At 45.8% G+C, this 19,422-nt stretch overlaps 5 protein-coding genes across 5 annotated transcripts, besides 2 other annotated features; 4 read left to right on the plus strand and 1 right to left on the minus strand.

Annotated features, from left to right (window-relative positions):
- Nucleotides 1-1,098: 1,098 nt before the first annotated feature.
- Nucleotides 1,099-2,483, plus strand: TSTA_048640 (SNARE protein Snc2, putative). The gene is made up of 3 exons (XM_002485332.1): nucleotides 1,099-1,456; nucleotides 1,593-1,824; nucleotides 1,879-2,483. The coding sequence occupies exons 1-3, from the start codon at nucleotides 1,349-1,351 to the stop codon at nucleotides 1,896-1,898; spliced, it is 360 nt and encodes a 119-aa protein (XP_002485377.1). The 5' UTR covers nucleotides 1,099-1,348; the 3' UTR covers nucleotides 1,899-2,483.
- A 725-nt stretch (nucleotides 2,484-3,208) lies between these two features.
- Nucleotides 3,209-6,676, plus strand: TSTA_048650 (acetylglutamate kinase, putative). The gene is made up of 3 exons (XM_002485333.1): nucleotides 3,209-5,734; nucleotides 5,788-6,028; nucleotides 6,083-6,676. The coding sequence occupies exons 1-3, from the start codon at nucleotides 3,356-3,358 to the stop codon at nucleotides 6,136-6,138; spliced, it is 2,676 nt and encodes an 891-aa protein (XP_002485378.1). The 5' UTR covers nucleotides 3,209-3,355; the 3' UTR covers nucleotides 6,139-6,676.
- Nucleotides 6,477-6,553: a sequence feature (CT-rich).
- Nucleotides 6,677-7,114: 438 nt separating the features above from the next.
- Nucleotides 7,115-9,205, plus strand: TSTA_048660 (Rad21/Rec8 N terminal domain protein; the record flags this gene model as incomplete). The annotated part of the gene is made up of 5 exons (XM_002485334.1): nucleotides 7,115-7,161; nucleotides 7,217-7,351; nucleotides 7,406-7,859; nucleotides 7,917-8,495; nucleotides 8,546-9,205. The coding sequence occupies 5 exons, from the start codon at nucleotides 7,115-7,117 to the stop codon at nucleotides 9,203-9,205; spliced, it is 1,875 nt and encodes a 624-aa protein (XP_002485379.1).
- A 1,410-nt stretch (nucleotides 9,206-10,615) lies between these two features.
- TSTA_048670 (uncharacterized protein) lies at nucleotides 10,616-12,525 on the plus strand (the record flags this gene model as incomplete). Its single annotated transcript, XM_002485335.1, has 5 exons — nucleotides 10,616-10,696; nucleotides 10,754-11,263; nucleotides 11,339-11,659; nucleotides 11,714-12,008; nucleotides 12,061-12,525. 5 exons carry the CDS (start codon nucleotides 10,616-10,618, stop codon nucleotides 12,087-12,089), a joined length of 1,236 nt encoding a protein of 411 aa, XP_002485380.1. The 3' UTR covers nucleotides 12,090-12,525.
- Nucleotides 11,288-11,311: a microsatellite.
- A 2,650-nt stretch (nucleotides 12,526-15,175) lies between the features above and the next one.
- Nucleotides 15,176-18,060, minus strand: TSTA_048680 (sugar transporter, putative; the record flags this gene model as incomplete). Its single annotated transcript, XM_002485336.1, has 15 exons — nucleotides 15,176-15,539; nucleotides 15,613-15,727; nucleotides 15,786-16,039; nucleotides 16,094-16,228; nucleotides 16,289-16,478; nucleotides 16,537-16,625; nucleotides 16,678-16,798; nucleotides 16,869-16,901; nucleotides 16,963-17,004; nucleotides 17,075-17,136; nucleotides 17,197-17,313; nucleotides 17,372-17,515; nucleotides 17,566-17,829; nucleotides 17,895-17,959; nucleotides 18,013-18,060. 15 exons carry the CDS (start codon nucleotides 18,058-18,060, stop codon nucleotides 15,176-15,178), a joined length of 2,043 nt encoding a protein of 680 aa, XP_002485381.1.
- Nucleotides 18,061-19,422: the final 1,362 nt, after the last annotated feature.

Below are 19,422 nucleotides of genomic sequence, written 5' to 3' on the forward strand. Positions count from 1 at the left end.
AAGCTTCATTAACGCACTAGCCAGTAAGTGGTATGCGGAGCTTCATACTATACTCTAATAGGAGACACAGTTCCCCAGATTTACTTTCTATCGTCCATCGTAGCTCACCCACAAAAAGAACAACTCCAGAATGCGGAGAAGCTATTTCTCTTTTCTAGGATCCCATTGCACCGGACTGTCCAACCGGATAGTCGGCGCTGAAAGATACAGCCCTAAGTCCGGGGAAATTGGAGACAGAGTTACCTTTTGTGGAATAGCGGATAGGGTTTTGGAGAGATATGAGCGTTCTGATAGGGGGAATTTCTTAAGATAATAACGCCGATTGGGCGGAATATTTGAAGTATTCACTATGTAGGAATATGAAGTTGGGGTAAAAATTATTTATGCTAGGAACTAGATTCGAATTCACGTTGTATTCTATATAGATTTAGTGCTTGCCATTGCTGTCTACCAGACAAATAGCCCAGTGACAGTTGGCAGAAGCAGTCTGAGAATGAAGCAAAAGAACAGCAAATCTGTCGTCGGCAATGACAATGACCGACTATACTTATAGGTACATACCACGTTCTTCAAACAGTGTTGTTGACCCTAACCCTATTAGACTAGACCCTGAGCATGATGACTGTACAAATTGGCTGGAAAAGCGGCAAAAGTGGCAAAGACGTGGTGGCTGTTTGGATCAGAAATGAGCGGTTCAGAAGTTGTGACTTTGTCACTGGTGAGTCCTGACTGGTCAACTTGTGGTATGGCAAAGATTCTATTTGGAATTGTGCTGTCTGAGACGTCTCTCGTCTTACTTCTTGCTTCGGATAGCTGTTATAAGTAACAGGCAGTGTGAGATTCGATGTGATGAAAAGTCAGGAATAAAATTAATGAAACGACAAGTAGCAGAGATTTTTCAATTCTATATGAATCGCCATTCTTTCTTCTAGACATCCAAGACAAAGTTGAAAGCTGAGGCAAAACCCCAAACAATAGAAGCGAATATTCCTGAGGCAGCCACATTTTATTCGGGAGTCGCGGTGGACTCACGTGACCGACCGGGCCCGTAGAGGCCGAAACGCAACCTGTACCTTTTCCTTCTGCTCAGTCATTTTAGACCTACATACTACTACTATCACGACCACAACTCACGACGCTTCCCTGCATTCGAAAAAGAAACTCTCTTGAACATTTTGTTCTCTGTGTGTTTCTCGCTATACGATCAAAACTACGACCGCTCGACCTCTTACCTAATATTCAGCTGCGCTGAAAGTCAGGAGAAACCTCGCGCTATTATCGACCGGGTCATCGAACTCTTCGCTTCCTCCCTCTTTTTCCATCCTCAGTTTTTGCTAAATCTATCATAATGGCCGACCGCGAACCTCCCTATGATCCCTATATTCCCGCCGGTGGTGCTGCTGCCGGGGGTAGTGCTGCACCCAGCGGAAACCAAAGGACTGCAGCTCTGCAAGCTGTAAGTATATCTCAACCTACCAGTTTCATAAATTTGAGGTCCCTCTTCTTTTATAAGTCAACTCAAATTTTGTTTCGAAATCCCGTGTTCATTTTGGTCAAATTCAAGTTTAACCGATGTACTAATTCATGACTAGCAAATCGACGACACTGTTGGCGTGATGCGCGAAAACATCAACAAAGTCTCACAGCGTGGTGAACGTCTCGACTCTCTCCAAGACAAAACGGACAACCTCGCCGTATCCGCTCAAGGATTCCGCCGAGGCGCCAACAGAGTGCGAAAACAAATGTGGTGGAAGGACATGAAAATGCGCGTATGCTTGGTTATTGTGGTCATCATTTTGATCATAGTCATTGTCGTTCCTGCTGGTGAGTGGCCAATCTGCGCCATGAATTGAATCTCTGCTAACTCTACGGTAACAGTTGTCGCAACCAAACATTAAGTCCTTAAAACTCCACGAATGTTCTGACGATGCGCTTTCTCGTTTTCCTCATCCCAGCCTTGATTTTACGAGCATTGTTTATGTTGTTTTCTTGGGGCCAGAATAGGGTATCGGGTCGTTTTGAGAGCGCGCTGCACAGAGTGCACGAACTCGATCTTGCAAATAATTACGGCCCGGAGTACTCTTTGGATTGTTGTATCCAGTATCAAGTGCATACCGTCATGATGCTCCTCTCCTCATCCTACACCGCGTTCTATTGTTAGCTCCACGATTCCTGCCGATAATCAAACCTTGTCGCAAGTCGCTATATATCCCGGATTTAATCACAGTCCGCAGCAACTTGTCGCCGGAAGAATCGCGGCTCACACCTCCCAACCTCCTACAACCCTTGTACATGATACTTTTTGGCGAATGCTGTGTTTGTATTTTTTCCTGTTGTCTGTGCTTCTTTTTGCGCTTTTGGCCCTATGCAAGTTCTAATGAGATAACCTGGCGGATGCAAAATTTCGCGCTATGATTTCGTTCGATTTGATACATTTCCATTGGTAATTGGCATATAATAACTCAAATTTTAAAATGCAATTATGGTTCGTATTAGACACGAACTCGTTCGACCAGACGATCAGACCACGACATAGACTAAGCGAAACAGATCTTTCTCTCTTGTTCCATAGGAAGGTACTACATAAGTCAGCAGTGAATACTTAGCTTTCAAGAATCAAAATTCAGCCATGACTATGATCGTACTAAATAACTTCATATCTAGAATTTCTAGTCTCATAGCTAGCTACGTCAGAATCCATCCTGTTTACTTAGTGCAACGACACCTCCGAATGTCGGAGCATATAGAATCCACTATCAAGATATATGTCCTACACACGTACTCAGATCCCGGAAGGGATATCTACCTATCGACTTATTATTCATTATACAGAGTGCAAAGTGCAAAGTACAGCTGGTGGGGATGTGGCGAATGTATCTAGAGTATGCGATGTGTCCAGACTCCTAAGGACAAACAGATGGTATGGGTTAATGTATCCAGGTACAGTCTGGGCTCTGTAATCAAGTTATAAATACATAAAAAAGAACTTGTACCAAAAGACAGACACAATCAGATAAGATCTTTGACTAAAAGACCAGACTAGACATTAAACGTTTTAATGTTTCAGTACAAAGACGAAGAAAAAAATCAACAAGGGAAAAATTGACTCCACACTCCACAAGCAAAAGTCAACAGTTCTGGGCTCCGACACCGCCCACCCTAACACTTTAACCGCATAGAGGCATTTTTCACTCTTTTTCCTGAAATCAACCACAAGAGGGCAAACCACTCAAGAAAAATCCCTCTGTGCGCCGTTTTCCATACCCAATTGATTCTCTCGAGCAAGCAAAAAAGAAGTATTTAACTCGATCAGCAAGCCCATCTATTTCCAACATTCTGTGTTTGAAGCTGCCGCATGCTTGCTAACAAGATGCTTGCTATCCGTCCTGCTGTGCGGAGGGCCATTGTGACTCAATCGCGCCGTGCTATCTCCGCACCGCAGGCACTTGCTCGTTGTCCTGCTCGACTTACAGCTACTACTACATATACATCGTCTTCGCAATTCCGTTCCTACTCTCGTCCCGCTGATCCTCAATTCTCGACCCGTTCGACCGTGGTGCAGCTGTTGAGCAATATCGGTTCCAAGCGCGAAGTTCAGCAATACCTTTCCCATTTCACTTCTGTGTCTTCCCAGCAATTTGCTGTTATCAAAGTCGGTGGCGCTATTATCACGGAGCATTTGCAGACTTTGTCCTCGGCTCTCGCATTTTTGAATCATGTCGGTCTTTATCCAGTTGTTGTGCATGGTGCTGGTCCGCAGTTGAATAAGATGTTGGAGGATGCCGGTGTTGAGCCTCATTTTGAAGATGGTATCCGTGTCACTGATGGCAAGACTTTAGCTCTGGCAAGAAAGCTGTTTTTGGAGGAGAATTTGAAGTTGGTGGAGGAACTGGAGAACATGGGCGTTCGTGCTCGGCCTATCACCACTGGCGTTTTCTCGGCGGATTATCTTGATAAGGAGAAATATAACCTCGTCGGCAAGATTAACAGCGTGGACAAGAAACCAATTGAGGCTGCGATCGAGGCGGGATGTCTGCCCATTCTGACCTCAATGGCCGAGACACCCGAAGGCCAGGTTCTTAACGTCAACGCTGATGTTGCAGCCGGTGAACTCGCCCGCGCTTTGCAACCTCTCAAGATCGTCTACCTTGCTGAGAAGGGTGGTTTGTTCAATGGTGACACTGGAGAGAAGATCTCTGTCATCAACTTGGATGAAGAGTACGACCATCTCATGACCCAGTGGTGGGTTCGACACGGCACTCGCCTGAAGATCAAGGAAATGAAGGAGCTCCTCTCCGATCTTCCGCGCACATCCAGTGTCGCCATCATCCATCCAGCAGATCTTCAAAAGGAATTGTTTACTGATTCTGGAGCTGGTACCATGATCCGACGGGGTAACAAAGTACACATCAAGTCATCACTCTCCGAATTCGAGGATCTCGCTGCTCTCAAAGAAGTGCTGATCCGTGACCGTGAAGGCCTTGATGCCAAGGCTACTGTCGATCGTTATGTTGAAGGTCTCAAAGACCGCCCTTTCAAAGCTTACTTTGATGAGCCCATGGATGCTCTCGCTGTTGTCCTTCCCCAGCAGGATTCTACCTTTGCTCATTTGGCCACCTTCACCATCACAAAGGCTGGTTGGCTGACAAACGTTGCGGACAATGTGTTTACTAGCATCAAGAAAGACTTCCCCAAGCTCGTATGGACCGTGAAAGCCGACGACGAGAACCTCACCTGGTTCTTCGACAAGGCCGATGGTAGTCTATCACGGGACGGTGACGTCCTCTTTTGGTACGGTTTGGAAGATGGCGATGAAGTTAAGCAGTTGGTTCTCGAATTCACTAAGAACGGCCGCCAGATGTTTGGCGACTACAATCTAGAAGCTAGGTTGCATCGTGCTGCCCAGGCTGCCTTGAACATTGGCAAAGGTGGTCAACAGAAGCGCTCCTACTCCACTTACCGTACGAACGCTTTGCAATCGTATCGTATGGGAAATCAGGGCGCCAGTGGTCGACGATCATACAGCACTACCAACCCTAACCCTCCTCTTGGCGAGAAGAACATTTCCAACACCCGTCCCTCCAAAGTTGCTTTGATCGGTGCTCGAGGATATACTGGTCAAGCACTTATCAACCTTATCAACGCTCACCCCAACATGGACTTGCGCCACGTTTCTTCTCGTGAACTCGCTGGTAAGAAGCTCGAAGGCTACGACAAGCGCGAGATTATCTATGAGAATCTCAGTCCCGATGATGTACGCCGAATGGCTTCAAACGGCGACATCGACTGCTGGGTCATGGCTCTTCCTAATGGTGTCTGCAAACCTTTCGTTGATGCTGTTGACCAGGGGGCTCAGAAGGGTGGTTTGATTGTCGATCTCAGCGCCGATTACCGCTTCGACTCATCCTGGACCTACGGACTCCCTGAACTCGTTAATCGATCTACTATTGCCCGCGCAACCCGTATTGCCAACCCTGGATGCTACGCAACTGCCGCTCAAATCGGTATTGCGCCGTTGGTACCTTATTTGGCTGGACAGCCGACTGTCTTTGGTGTCTCGGGCTATTCAGGAGCCGGCACCAAGCCTAGCCCTAAGAACGATGTCAAGATCTTAACCAACAACATTGTTCCATACAGCTTGACTGACCATATTCATGAGCGTGAAATTAGCTCTCAACTCGGAACCAGCGTTGCTTTTATTCCTCATGTTGCTGTTTGGTTCCAAGGCATTCATGTAAGTCTCCAAATGCCAGGGCTTCATTATGATATCAGCTAACGCTTCCAAAGCATACCATCAGCCTTCCTCTGAAAGAAGAGATGTCGTCCCGCGACATCCGTAACCTCTACCAAGACCGTTACGCTGGTGAGAAACTGGTCAAGATTGTGGGCGAGCCACCTCTCGTCAAGGACATCGCTGGTCGCCACGGTGTTGAGATTGGTGGATTTGCTGTGCATTCAAGCGGTAAACGTGTTGTCATTTGTGCAACCATTGACAACCTTCTCAAGGGAGCTGCTACACAATGTCTTCGTAAGTTTCTTATCAACCCACGATAAACTCAGCAGAACTAACGCGTCAAAACAGAAAACATGAACCTCGCACTTGGCTACTCCGAGTACGAGGGTATCCCACTTGAATAGGCGCGTCGCGTATGAGGTAGGAGATATGTGCAATAGAGCTGTTTTGGTTTCGCGAGAGATCTTTTCCATGGAAGAAAAAAGTGCCTGCAAATTAGTTTTATGTTCGTTTGGACTTATTTTCGTTGTCAACATACCCGGGTATATAGTGTGTCATATTGTTATCGAATGGAGCTTGTGAAATGTTCAACATGTGTCGTCGATAGAGATTCTCTTTCCGTTTGATATGGTGTGTTGGCTTCCAATCACCTGCTTCATCGCACCTTCCTTCATCCATCCAGGCCGGGCGCACCTTCCTCTCGATCTTTGATGTGCTTCCAGACCAGGTGACCTCCTTGCTCCTTTTCTTCCTTTTCTTCCTTCTCTTCTCTTCCTTTTCTTCTCTTCCTTCTTACTCTTTCTTTTTCTCCACCTCTCTGTTTATCTATTGTCCATCCCACGAGACTCACGGTGTAGACTTCCATCGTGTCTATAAACCGTCTCTCAACTATCTACAAACCTCTGAAAATCTACGTCCTGCGGTATATGATATCTTTGACACATTTCTGATCTGTTGCAGTCCGTCGTGGATAGACTCCACGAGACCGCGTGTTACGTCCATCAAGATGTTTTATAGTCATGAAAGTAAGCTTTTTACGGTCTATACATTGATCCTCTTCCTCGAAGTTCACGCACTTCAGCAAGAGCTAACCTCCGGTTCTCACCTTCCTACCAACAACTGCAGTTCTCACCTCCCAGAGGCATGGTGTTGCTACAGTATGGTAAGTTTTTCTGCAGACATGCTCCTTCCTAGTAGTCCTCTCTGTCTCTACCACCATCAAGAAGGATTCTGCCCCCCCTTTTCTTCTTGTACTCGATTTCCATTTCACTCATCTCTCTCAACAGGCTGGTCGCTACGCTGGGCCAGAAAAGTACGTCCAAAAAGATTAACAGAAGAGCCATCTTGGGTGTGGATGTCCCTCGAGCGTGTGACACCATCATGAGTCCCGAAGCTCCCATGGCCTTGCGTCTTCAAGGCAACCTTCTGTAAGTTTCATGTCTGACAATGAGAAACCCGTTATTTAACCAACATTTCACCCAGTTATGGTGTCACCAAGGTGTACAGTCGCCAGTGCGTTTATACGCTCGCTGATGTACAAGCCATGCTTGACAAGATGAAAACTGCACTCAAAGTTGTTCACGATAGAGGCTTGCAGGCAGATGCTGGTAAAGCACGGTATGCGATTCAGCTCTCGATTTATTTCTGGAATTGGAAGCTGATGAGGTGCAGACCTGAAGAACTTATCGTGCCCTACGATCCAGCTTTCATTCCGGACTTTGCATTTCCTGTTGTCGACCTTGAATTGCTCAATCCGCTGGGTCCAACTGTTCCTGCAGCGAAGCTTGACTCCAGCTTGCTTTCATCCAAGATGAGTGATTCGTCTCATTCTCAGCTCGAACTCATTACCATTCCTCAACTAGACGTTGACACGTCTGGCACTACTGTTGCTGGATTTGGTGGATTCTCTTTCGCTAGTGGTAGTTCTCATTCTCCAGGTGGTCAAAACCTTCTCGACATTGGTGGAGAAGAGGAAGGTATCCTTCTACAACCTGACTTTGACTTTGATGAGGAGGGTAATATAGTCGATCTGGTCATGGCAGACGCTCCGGCCATGCCACCTGCAACGCCTGTGAGGGACAGGGTGATCCACGAAGAGGCTGGAGATGTCTTACAGGGTCCACAGGTAAGAACTACCGTGGAGACCAAATCTTAAAACATTGCTAACATATCATAAATCCAGGAAATCGAGATGGCGGCCACCACTCCTGCGATAAATGCTCTTGATGACGTTCAAATCGACGCCGAAGAGCGCGGACGACCATCACCGACCTGGGGTCGTCTTCCTGATCCTGACTACGTTGACCGATCTAGGAATCAGAATGCGTCATCCAGTCGAAAGCGCAGAGCCCAAAACATGCTACAAAATGATGTGCTAACTCAGATCAGCCGTGACGAGCTTCTGCAGTGGGATCAAGAATATCTGCAACACATGTCACGACTCGATGCACAGCGGGCAAATGCAAAAGGGCTTGCTCGGGCTAGGAAGAATGCAGCAGCCTGGATAACAGGACGCGGAATCGGCTCTGTAGGATTAGGTATAGGTGTGAATGGTCTGACGCATCCCCTGGAGTCATTTTGTGGAGACTCACTTCTCGCGGCTCTCTCGAGCGAGCCGCCAACAAATGACGCACGCAAGCGTAGTTCAAGAGAGGCTGTCTCCGAAGATGAAGAAGGCCACGATAGAAGCGTACGACGGAGGATCTCAGATGCAGGCGTTGAAGTTGGCCTGAGTCACCCTGATCAGCTTGCCATGCAAGAGGTGTGTAACAAGTACCCCTTGGTCAGCATAGCTCTAATACCGTCCTATAGGATGTTGAACTCGGTCTTGATGCTCCTCCATCTCTTCCTGACGATGCGTCATCTCAAATGCCATGGAATATCACTGCTTCTCTCCAAGGGTCTGTCGCGGGATCCTCAAGTGTACCCCGTCCCTTTAACGGTTACGACAGTTCGTCTCGACGATACCGTGGCTTTGGCAGACCAGGTAGTCGCTTTTCAAGCGCGAGTCCGCTGGCCAGGCGAGGTCTTCCTCGGGATTTGTTTGGCCGCGACAGCCTCAGTAGCCTGTCGCTCAGAGACTTTGGAGAATTCCATGATGATGATGACCTTGGTGATTTCCCTCATGCGACTGGCTCTGATGGTTTCGCTGAATCTTCGAACAACAATGCATTCGAAAGTCAAGTCACATTAGCCAGTCTGGATAATAACGACAGGAACTTTCTTGACTATTTGCAGACACGCGTGCAGGGCACAAAAGTCGGACGAGATTCGCCTGGTATCCAGAAAATATCTTTCTCCGAATTGCTTCCACCGACCTCTACTTCTCGCGCCGTGGCGACGCAAGCACTGCTACATGTGCTGACCCTTGCGACCAAGAACGTTATTCAAGTTTCGCAAGGCAAACGTTGTCGAGGAGCCCCATACGCCATTGATGACCTTCACGAAATACGCCTGAGTATCAGAGATTAATGGGCGTTGCAGATTGTTTTTTAGTCGAAATATACGACTGAAGATATATTTACCGAGGTTACTTGACAAGCTACTATTAATACTGGCGAGAGCTTCGACATATCGTGCCGGTATATGACTGCAGATGAGCGCTATGCGTTATGTTCCCATTCAACATTTATTTCAACTATGAACGCGTTTAGCAGAGACTTTATTTTTCTGATATCTATCTTATCCTGTGATTTTCTGTTCTGCGATGGTATTTCGAGATGGAACTAGTTGCTATTTATTTCAGTTATGTATGTACGTAATACCACATTCTCGTCACGGTTATTCGTCAAACGGTCCCACGTTAGTTAGGTATCCCTGTATGGTGTATATAACAAAACAACAGTACGAAATCGAAGAAGTCTAGCAATACCGCTAAAAGCAACATGCGAGTTTAAATAGACCACATTCTTATTTCAACGACAGTTGCAGATCCAACTGTCAGGGACTAGTTACTACATCAGTTGAAGTTCGATCTCATGATTTTTGTAGTCAACGGGCCAACAAGATCATGATCCCTCGTTTGCTGACAGAAATACATACGGGCGCTACAACCAACAAATCAGAAGACTCGTTCATAGCACAGCCTTCCGCTGCTCAGTGCTCATAGAAGCGACAATAGCAAAAGCAAAGCATCAAATCGCCGAGCGATCGGTATGACCCTTGCCGAGCGCGGCCGCTGCGGTGTAGGCAGTCACTGAGTCATTGGTTTTGCGGGATCTGAAAGATCCGGTCGGGCAGATAATACCACCAACTTACCAAGAGTTAGCCACGGAGTACTTTGAAATTGATTTGAAATATGATTAAATACTCCCACAAATTAACTCAGATCATGATGTCTTGACGAAAGTGCTAATTTACAAAGCTGACCCGAGGGCAGGATCGACAATGTGAGACAAAACATATGATACGTGCGATACACCGGATTCGCCCATTGTAACCACGTATTCGTAATCAACTGGGCGGACCGTAAGACGGACGTGACAGTAAGTCACTTGACCACCAATCATAGCCTGCGGTTGGGCCCCACGAAGACCCGGCCCCGAAAATACATACCAACACGGTTATTACGGATCAGTAATAACGCCAAGGGGTGGACAACAGCGCACAGTCACGGGTCACAAATACGCCGACCGCGCCCGGTTTTGTTCCAGTATTTTCCTCGCCTCTTTTTTTCGCGTTTTCTTTCCCGTTTTCTTTCCTCACTCTCTTACACACCACATACACACGCTTTCTTACCAGGTTTTCTCTCTTCTTTGTGATTTCAGATCATATTTCTGAGTCTGCTCTCGCATCTGATACAACTACACGACGTATACTGGTCTGAAACACGAGTATTTCGATTCTTTTCAGTGCGACACGCAAAATAACCGCACAAAAACAATGGGTCGTACAGTCGATCAGGAGGTGCATGCAGCCTTCGTTGAGTTTCGCGCTAAGGAAGACGACAAGGCACGTGATCCTGTATCTTGGTAATTAAACACCGTCAATACTTAACTTACTGACTTGTTACACAAACAGTGTCTGTCTGTACAATGTATCTATTGCCAGCAGATCCGCGCGAAAAATACCTCGCGTCAAAAACAACATCTGCTTGAGTGTCCTGGTCTGAGAGGCCACCCCTCTGCTCCGCAACCCCAGGCAACTGCTGCTGGCCCCAATGGCATCGGCGGTGCCAATGGTTACTCTTCTACTCCCAATGGCCCTTCTGCGGGTGCCGGAGGTGCCGGGCCTGGCCCTTCAGGTGCTCAACTCGGTACTCCCAATGGAGCTATGATGCCAAATGGAGTCAATCCTCATGCTACCCCAATTCAAACACCATTGCAGAACCTGACAAATCGTCCCTCATTGCCCGCGCCTGGAACTTCGCAAGGTGGTGGTCCCTCTTCTACTCCCCTTTCGCATCAGCAACGCAGTCATTCTACCCCTAAACCTAAGCAGAATCGTCAAAGTACCTCCAATCTCCCTGCTCCCCCACTCGACGATGTCCACGCTGCCTTTGTGGAGTTCCGTGCCAAAGAAGAAGACAAAGTGAGTTCTCCCTCGTAGCTTTATTTTTATTTTATTTTATTTTTTTTTTGAGAGTATCTATACTCACAAGTATAGTGCTTGTCTGTGCAATGTATCTATTGCCAACAAGTGCGCGCGAAGAATACAAGTCGTCAACGCCAACATTTACTCGAGTGCCCAACGTACTTGAATGTTATGAAAGATTCTATTCCTGCCAATAATTTGCTGCATACTTTCCCTGAAGGCGACATAGCTCGATCCTTGCAGATTCCTGTCCCCAGTATTGAGCTTGACTTCCGTATGAGTATCAAGTTGAACCCTAAAGTCAGCATTGGCAGTAGCCTGTGGGGTGGACGCGACTGGGTTTCGTTCCTCGGTGGTCAGTGGGCTGGTCGATGGGGTAAGGGTATTATCCTGGTACGTATACGTCACGTCTCTCAGCTCAAACCATCTGTTAACCCTCTTATACAGCCCGGTGGACAAGATTCTCAAGTCACAGTTAAAGAGATGGCTACATCATTAAGCGCAAATTATGTCCTTCAGTCATCCGATGAACCACCAGCATACATCATTGTCAAGGCTCAGGGCTGGTTAACCGGCGCCAAGGATATTCTCGAGAAACTCAATGACCCCAATCACGCCGATACCATTAACCCTAGCTCTTATAAGTACCGTCTTAATCTGTCCATGGAAAGTGGTGACGAGCGATATGCCTTTGTCAACACTGTAATGTGGGTTGGTTCCGGTTGCCGTCGCGGTCATGAAGGTAGGCCCCTCCTAACCATTTTGTGTCTGAAATGAAACTAATGCAAAACTAGTCATCCTTGACGCGTTCCGTCTGAATTAAGACGTTATCAAATTGCCACAACAGTTTCGATGCTTTAATGCAGTCGCTTCCAGTTCTGATATTCTCTTCTTGATTCTCTTCTTGATTCTCTTCTGAACTTTTAGCTTCGATCATTCAGATACAGTGTATGCCTTACGATGGATTCTTTTATTTCTACTTTTAACGGTGCAATACGGAGAAATGGTATAAGTGGATTTGGGTTTTCATGCTTCCTCAATTTCACTTCTCTTCTCTTTCTTGTTTGATGGTTGCGTTGCAGGCTCTTCTCACTTTCTCGAGTTATGAACCATTGTGGAAGATGATAAAGGGGTAGTCAATGGAATTATGAATTGTTCTTTCCCTTCTTTTACTGCCTTCTTTCTTGGAAGTTTGATTCTGATATTTGATCTATATGGTATTCGATCTATATGGTATTCCAGTTATTTCCAATTATTTTCAATTACGATGATGTGGAGGCATCACTGTAATTTTTACTTGTAAGGAATACGGCATAACTGCATGGTTACGTATAGGCTCTAGCCAGAGTCACATTTATCCCTGCAATAGTCCTACAGTAGTATATACTTAAGCATGTATTTAATTTTATATCCCATCCCTAAATAAGTCACGAAACTATGTACCATCTGTATTTTATATTGTATGTAACTATGATCTTCGCATTGGCCTACATGTATGGGTAAAAGTTTTGACTTGTAAGTTATGTCCATGTTTAAACCTATCATGTTATTATTACGAATACATAGTTACGATCCCATCGCTCGTATCAGGTACAGCGAAACAGTTTACGGCTGACTACAAATTTCACAGTTAATTAAAACAACCTGTACATCGTAATTGGACTGTATTTAGCGGGAAATAAAAGCATGCTTACCTTAGGCACGCGCCAGGACCCAGCTCGCCAGCCACACTGGCAATAAATGGCAGTCGCTCCTCTAGGAAATTCCTCCATCCCCTTTCCGTTACAAACTCCTTCCCCAGCGTATTCCAGACCTCCATGAACTTCATTTGACTCTCCGCACTTGTTTGAAACCTTCCAAAAGCTTCTTTGTAGTGCGCGTCTAATGGTCTGATTCAACTCTGCCCTTTTCTCCCTCAATAAGTCCCGACTTCGACATGCCGCCGAAAGTGATATCTGACATACAACTTAGGGATTCTGAGGAATCTTCTTTCTGTGTCTACAATGTCGCTACTATGCTTTTTGTTTCAAGTGCTACCGTATGGCGAAGGGTTTACACCACCCATCCCATTTCTTCCGGGATGAAGGGGAAGAGACTGAGCAAAAGTCCCATCAATCAGAGGAAGAAGGTAATGAAGAAGATAGTTTTGAGGAGCGCGAAGACAATGAAAGCAAAAGAAGACAGGATAGAGGACGATCTCTAGAACTCGAAATCTGTTGGATCAAGATTTAACGACTAATATGAAACTCGCTACTATATCAACATAAAAGAAACACAATTATACCTAAGTAGTTTTACGACAAGACAAGAGCGAAGGCAAAAATAGGCTTCTAGAGCCGTGGGCATCACGATCAACCTGTGCAGTATAAACTCTGTCCTGGCAAGCGATTATCGCAGCAGCTGCAATATTCGACGTCAACAGGGCAAATTTACATCACTATAGGTATGGAACACAACCACTTGACAAAATTTGAATCTCTCAAACCGCCTGTGTAGGTTCCGTCTCTAAGTTGGAATGCGCGAGCTCGCGCGTCTGATATCATTGATACGCCCGCCCGCAAAAGAAATATGGCAGCGCCAAATACAAGGACAGATGCATGTAACCAACGTTTTGAGTCCGTTCGATAGTCGACCACTCCCGGTGGCAACCAGGGTCCATGATCATGACCAGTTCCATGTCATCGATCAATTCCGGCCATTGACCCGTGGTCTGTTCTTCAGCCATCATCGGAGTGCCTTAATTTTGACATCCCATGAAGGGCCCTAGTAGAGAAATGATAAGACCTCTGCGGTGCATAGGCTTGCTCGTATTTTGGACCGAATTATAGCCTTTTATTTAGTACCGTTAGATTTTTTGTGGGTACAGACGTTGGTAGTCCAAATAGTTTTTCTCCCACGTTCGATTTGATGTGGTCCACAAGTTCTTTTGCCATCTTCGTGAAAGGCGTCCGGAATGAAAAGGCAATAAGGGGACGAAGTCCCTGCCTGCCTGGAAAGCATAGAGCATAGAGAGGGACTGACTGACCGAGGTGGGGGTGGGGATGCTCCTCTCCCTTTTATAGAAATAATCGAGGCTGCATAGACTGACTTCGACCGGAATAGTCTTTAAATAGTTGATCGTAAACCTGAATGAGCATGTCTACGAATGATATTCGAGATACCTGCAGCAAAATGCCCTAACGTACGAGCCTTACAATCCATAACAGTCCGCTGGGTTGCGCAACACAAGTTGCAGAATTCAGACACCTAGTTCTGAGAGACACCTATCTACAATATTGCCGACTATATACTATGGCGTTTTGTGGGATAAGTAGGTCTGGGTGCTCTTCACTTCATGAAATCCGCTGTTAGATCTTGCTACCTATGTACCATGATACGAAAGGATTACCGAAAAAAGGATCACAGTTTGTGTCTACTTATTACATACTTGCGATCAGTCTGAGACTTTCCGAATTTCACTATTAGTGAGCAACCTACTCAGCAATCCAGTCGGTGACATCTGGGGCCTGGGTAAGCGAACTCACGTACGGTGGCTATGTAGGGTTAGACATATTACCGATTAGACAACTTTACTGTCGACGCATCTACTTGAATTGTGATTTTGTGAACCGAATTTTTGGTACATTTTAATTTAAATTTGAGTGTTATATATATGTATATTCCTCCTATTTCTGTGTAATGTCAAGATGTTGCGCTCTCACACACAAAACGAACATTAGGGCTTCCTGGACATGCGGAATGTCACCATAAGCGTTTCGACCACCAAAAAAATCAATAAATTGATCACTGCGCATTGTATGCAACAAAAGCAATACCACATTTTAACCGTAGCTAAACATACCACGAAATAGCTGAGAATTGCTCAATTTCAGAAAAGCACCTTTATGATGCTAGACCATTGTGTGCAAGTTACCCATCAGCTGTATTATCGGAATCAGATGCGTCCTGATGACCTTGTTCACGACGGCTAATCATTCTCAGATCTCTCCAAACATATAACTCGTGCAAATGAGGTAGTCGTTCCCTTACGTAGGACCATTCGTAGCTTCCAGCACCGCAACAGAAATACCACCTTAAGATCCATGGTATGTAGTCTTTGATCAACCAGGGAATACACGACGTCAGCACCCAAGGAAAGACTGTGGAAACCTGGTATCTGACGTGGACACGAGTGGGAACACCAAATATATAGTTGAAAATAGTTAACGAGACTGCTTTGCGTGTGCCGGGTACGAAGAGCCACACTAGTATGACAGCGAGTGCGTCAAGTCCTCTTTGTTTTGGATTTCAGTCAGCAATATTTCTTATGAGATTAACCCATCTTTATTTATATAGAGAAAACTTACGCAAAAAGACAAAGTAGACGAGTTTGCCCCAGATGGAATTGAAGTTGCGGGACTGTCAAAGCGAGGATCCCGGCAAGAACAAAATTTACCGAGCAGCTAAGAGACATACCGACCTCTTTGAACAAACAAAGTCAGTGATAAGCTCTGTGAATATTGGGAACAGTCTTACGTACCGCGATGGACCATAGGAAATATCTCGCTCGAGTACAGAAACGGGACCACTCCTGCACCTGGCGAATAGGCTGCCGTGTATAAAATAAGGAACGTCTCGAAGACTCCCACACGAACTGAGTTGTTTGGGTGGGCGTGGCTAATTTTTAGACTAAGGCCTGCTGCAATGAGTAAGGGTACCATGAGTATCAATGAGAGGAGCAGAAGGAAGCGACGACCTTTGCTGTCGATGGTGAAATATGCTAGTGAGGAGAAACTGCATCTTGTTAGTTGGTCCGTATGTATATAGTAACGAAGCAATATCGCTTACACGGCGTTTGCTAGAGCAAAACCCAAACTGAGAGAAAGAATTCTGATATGTGATATGTTGGGGGTGCTAAAAGAGGTGGAATTGCTGATAAAAGTATTGGACAGGAATGCAAAAATGTTTATTCCAGAGAGTTGTCTAGCCATGATCAATAAGAGAATGGGCCAAAGTTAATGCAGGGTATTCGGAACAGCTTACTGCGAAGCCATAACAACACAAGCGGCCAACGAAGCTCTTCGATTACGAGGAATGGTGAAGAGTTGCCCAAATCGCTGGAAGAAATTTGTTTGTTTGGATAGAGGCCCACGATTTTCTTCGTCTGGTTCGTTTTCTGAACCAAGGAGAATGCTTTCGACCTGAAGTTGACAATGAAGTTGATAGAAATCTCCTGGTAGATTTCAGCACGTACTTTCTATACCTAACGAGGATTTCACATAGAAACGTACTAGCAGCTTGCAATGGAGTCTCTCGCAGACCGCGATAAGCCCTCCATGCGTCGACATAACGACCATGTTTCATAAGCCAGTGGGGAGATCTGCTTTGCATTAATGAATCGGTTTAAGCCATCCAGTTCAGGGGTAACATACTCGCTGCAAACTAAAACTAAGAAGAGAAGAGGCACTGCCGGAATGAAACCCGATGCAAGTTGCCATCTCCAGGAATCGTGGAAAATGATGTTCGAACAAGAGCCCAAAAAGATTCCGAAAGCTTATGGGGAACAATATGTCAGAAATGAAGAGCTAAATATAGTTCCCACGAGGCTTCCGAGATTACTTACCAACGAATGTTTGCCACGAGACAAGGAAGCGCCCTGGACGCGGTGTAACATCAGAACTTTATCTCAACTATCACTTTGGAAGGGCACGACGTACCTCTGATTTTTGCCGGACTGACCTCGCTTTCAAAAATAGGAACTGGCGTATCTAGTGCTCAGCAAACTCGAAGTTCATAAATCTGTCGTTCGTCTCAAAATCCATGACTTACCAATGGATGCTTTGGCTCCCATGCCAATACCTTGAGTAACTCTACATGCGAACAACCCCTGCCTGCAGAGATCCGGCCCCCACAGTCAGAATGGTTGGAAGACAGAAACCGTGCATACATACCAGCTGTTGACATAACCCGAGCCGATGCAGGACGCAAGGGAGAAGAGCCCGGCGATGAAAAGAGCGCCACGCCTACCGTACGCGTGCTCGCTCAGGGGGTCCGACAGCCATCCACCCCTGTCTTTCATGTTAGCATACAACCTCCGCAATGATATTAAATACAAGACTCGCTCACAATAAGGCGCAAGAGAAATACGTGATCGAATTCACAGCTCCGAATTTCCAAGTCTCAGCGTTTGTAAATGGGCGATTTCTAGCTCCGAACAATTCTCCTGGCCAGCTTAGATCTGCCCCAGTCAAGTTTGCTTGCGTCCATCCCCTGACAAAGTCAGCTAAATCTAATTCAGACATTTGAGCATGGTTTATTACTGCACTATAGCACCAATCGAACACGCCAGAAGAATCGTCTGCAACGCCCTCGGTTGGGAAGGAAGAGTTGGTCTGTCTTCATCTTCTAATGCTTTTCTCTCAACTTCGGTATAATTTTGATAATTCACCCCATCACGAGCCAAGCGAGCACCTCTAAGAAGGAGTTCTTCTTCGACCACATGTTCCAGGTGATGGTATTTATAAAATTGGTGCACATCATTGTCTAGTTCATCGGGGGTCACGTAGTTCAAAGGGTTATCGATACTAGTGATCTCGAATATTAGGGTATGTTTCTAAAATTCTTAAACGATCTCATTAGAATCACTTACATTCCTAGTTGATTGTTCCTTAGCAGGTTATTGAAGTTTTGTCTGCGCCTATTGAGAGGTTCCTTCTATGACAGTTAATAGGAATGTGTAAGGAAATGGCTGAAAGGTGCAGGATTACCCTACGCCGAAGGGTGGCGTTGCTGTCAACTGCGTCCAGTTCCGTCATGATTTGAATTACAGCATTGATGGAAAAGGTATGACCATGGAGAGAGAAACTATGAGAACAAAACCTCGGGACGCACCAACGTTGTTTAAAAGGAAGAGTACGCAAGGCTGCGCTATTCTATTATCAGACCAAGCCTCATAGTGCGCTCAAAATCGTGCTTGCAATTATAAGTTAGCACACTAGACAAACGAATGATTTTGTATACTCCGTACTCACCTGCAAGTCCAGTTAGACTGAGTCTCACCGAGAGCCCGAGGGTGGTTGCCACAGGTGCGCCCAGGCTTGAGCCTTTTAGAAACAAAAGCATAACTCAGCATGATGTTTACAGAAACAAACGAGAGTGCCTGCATCCCAGTGTTTAGCTCCGCGAGGATGGGTTGCAATGCGCAACATCCATTGATGGCAGTGCACTAGGTTTACGAGTTTGAACTGTTTTCCTATGCCCCGAATCTCCAGTCCTTATCATTTAGTTCGCCTCAAAACTATATAGAGCAGATGTCACGGCGTCGAAGGAATCTTTCAGCATATCCCTAGTCTCTATGACGAATCTCTCTAGACGAACACTCCATAACTAGGTGTTCTATTTCCTCGTCAACGAGGCTGAACGACCTAAAATTACTTAAGTTCCCCAGCCTGGCCTCGGGAGTATTTCCACTACCCAAGACTTGATATACTCTAGCGCCCTAACTTGCCACTTAGCTTGACATCTTGACAACTGAGGAACAAATCAGGCGGAGAGTGTCGCGAAGTACCCGGAATAGCATTAGGCAGTAGTAAGACGAAGTGATGTCTTGAGTTCGTCATGTAAAATGAAAAAAGAAAAGTATTTCGCTCCGACCTAGGCATACCAGTAAACGATGAATTACAAACGCAACTAACAATATACGACACTTACGTCCTGAACTTTGGAAGTAAATAAGGCTGTCTGTAAATACTAAGTTACACGTAACGAAGACTGAGTCATATTACGTAGCTCAGGCCCCCATCTAGTACATTTGCAAATGTGGACTTTCAACTTAGTGCTTGGCTTTTATTCTCCGGGGTACGGGGAAGCTTGTTCATTGGGGTAGCTAACTAGATTATGAACTGCTAGTACGTAAGGGTATGTATGCGGCTAACGCGGGGCTAGAAGTGACATTGTGAAGATAGCCTGCCGGAAAACAAGGGAGTAAACGCCATGTCATATTGGGGCATTAATGATAGTCTAAATCACGGCTGAAATGAAGGGCTAAGACGTCACAAGACCATGTTGAACATGCCTAGACCGGTTTCTGTTGTTTTCCACAGCCACCAACCGCTAGATTTCTGGAGTATATCCCTCACTGCGGTCGTGAATTGATCAGAATTACATGGTTTTTTGAC

The sequence above is a fragment of the Talaromyces stipitatus genome, genomic scaffold (genome assembly GCF_000003125.1).
Source record: "Talaromyces stipitatus ATCC 10500 scf_1105507295515 genomic scaffold, whole genome shotgun sequence".
Lineage (NCBI taxonomy): Eukaryota > Fungi > Ascomycota > Eurotiomycetes > Eurotiales > Trichocomaceae > Talaromyces > Talaromyces stipitatus.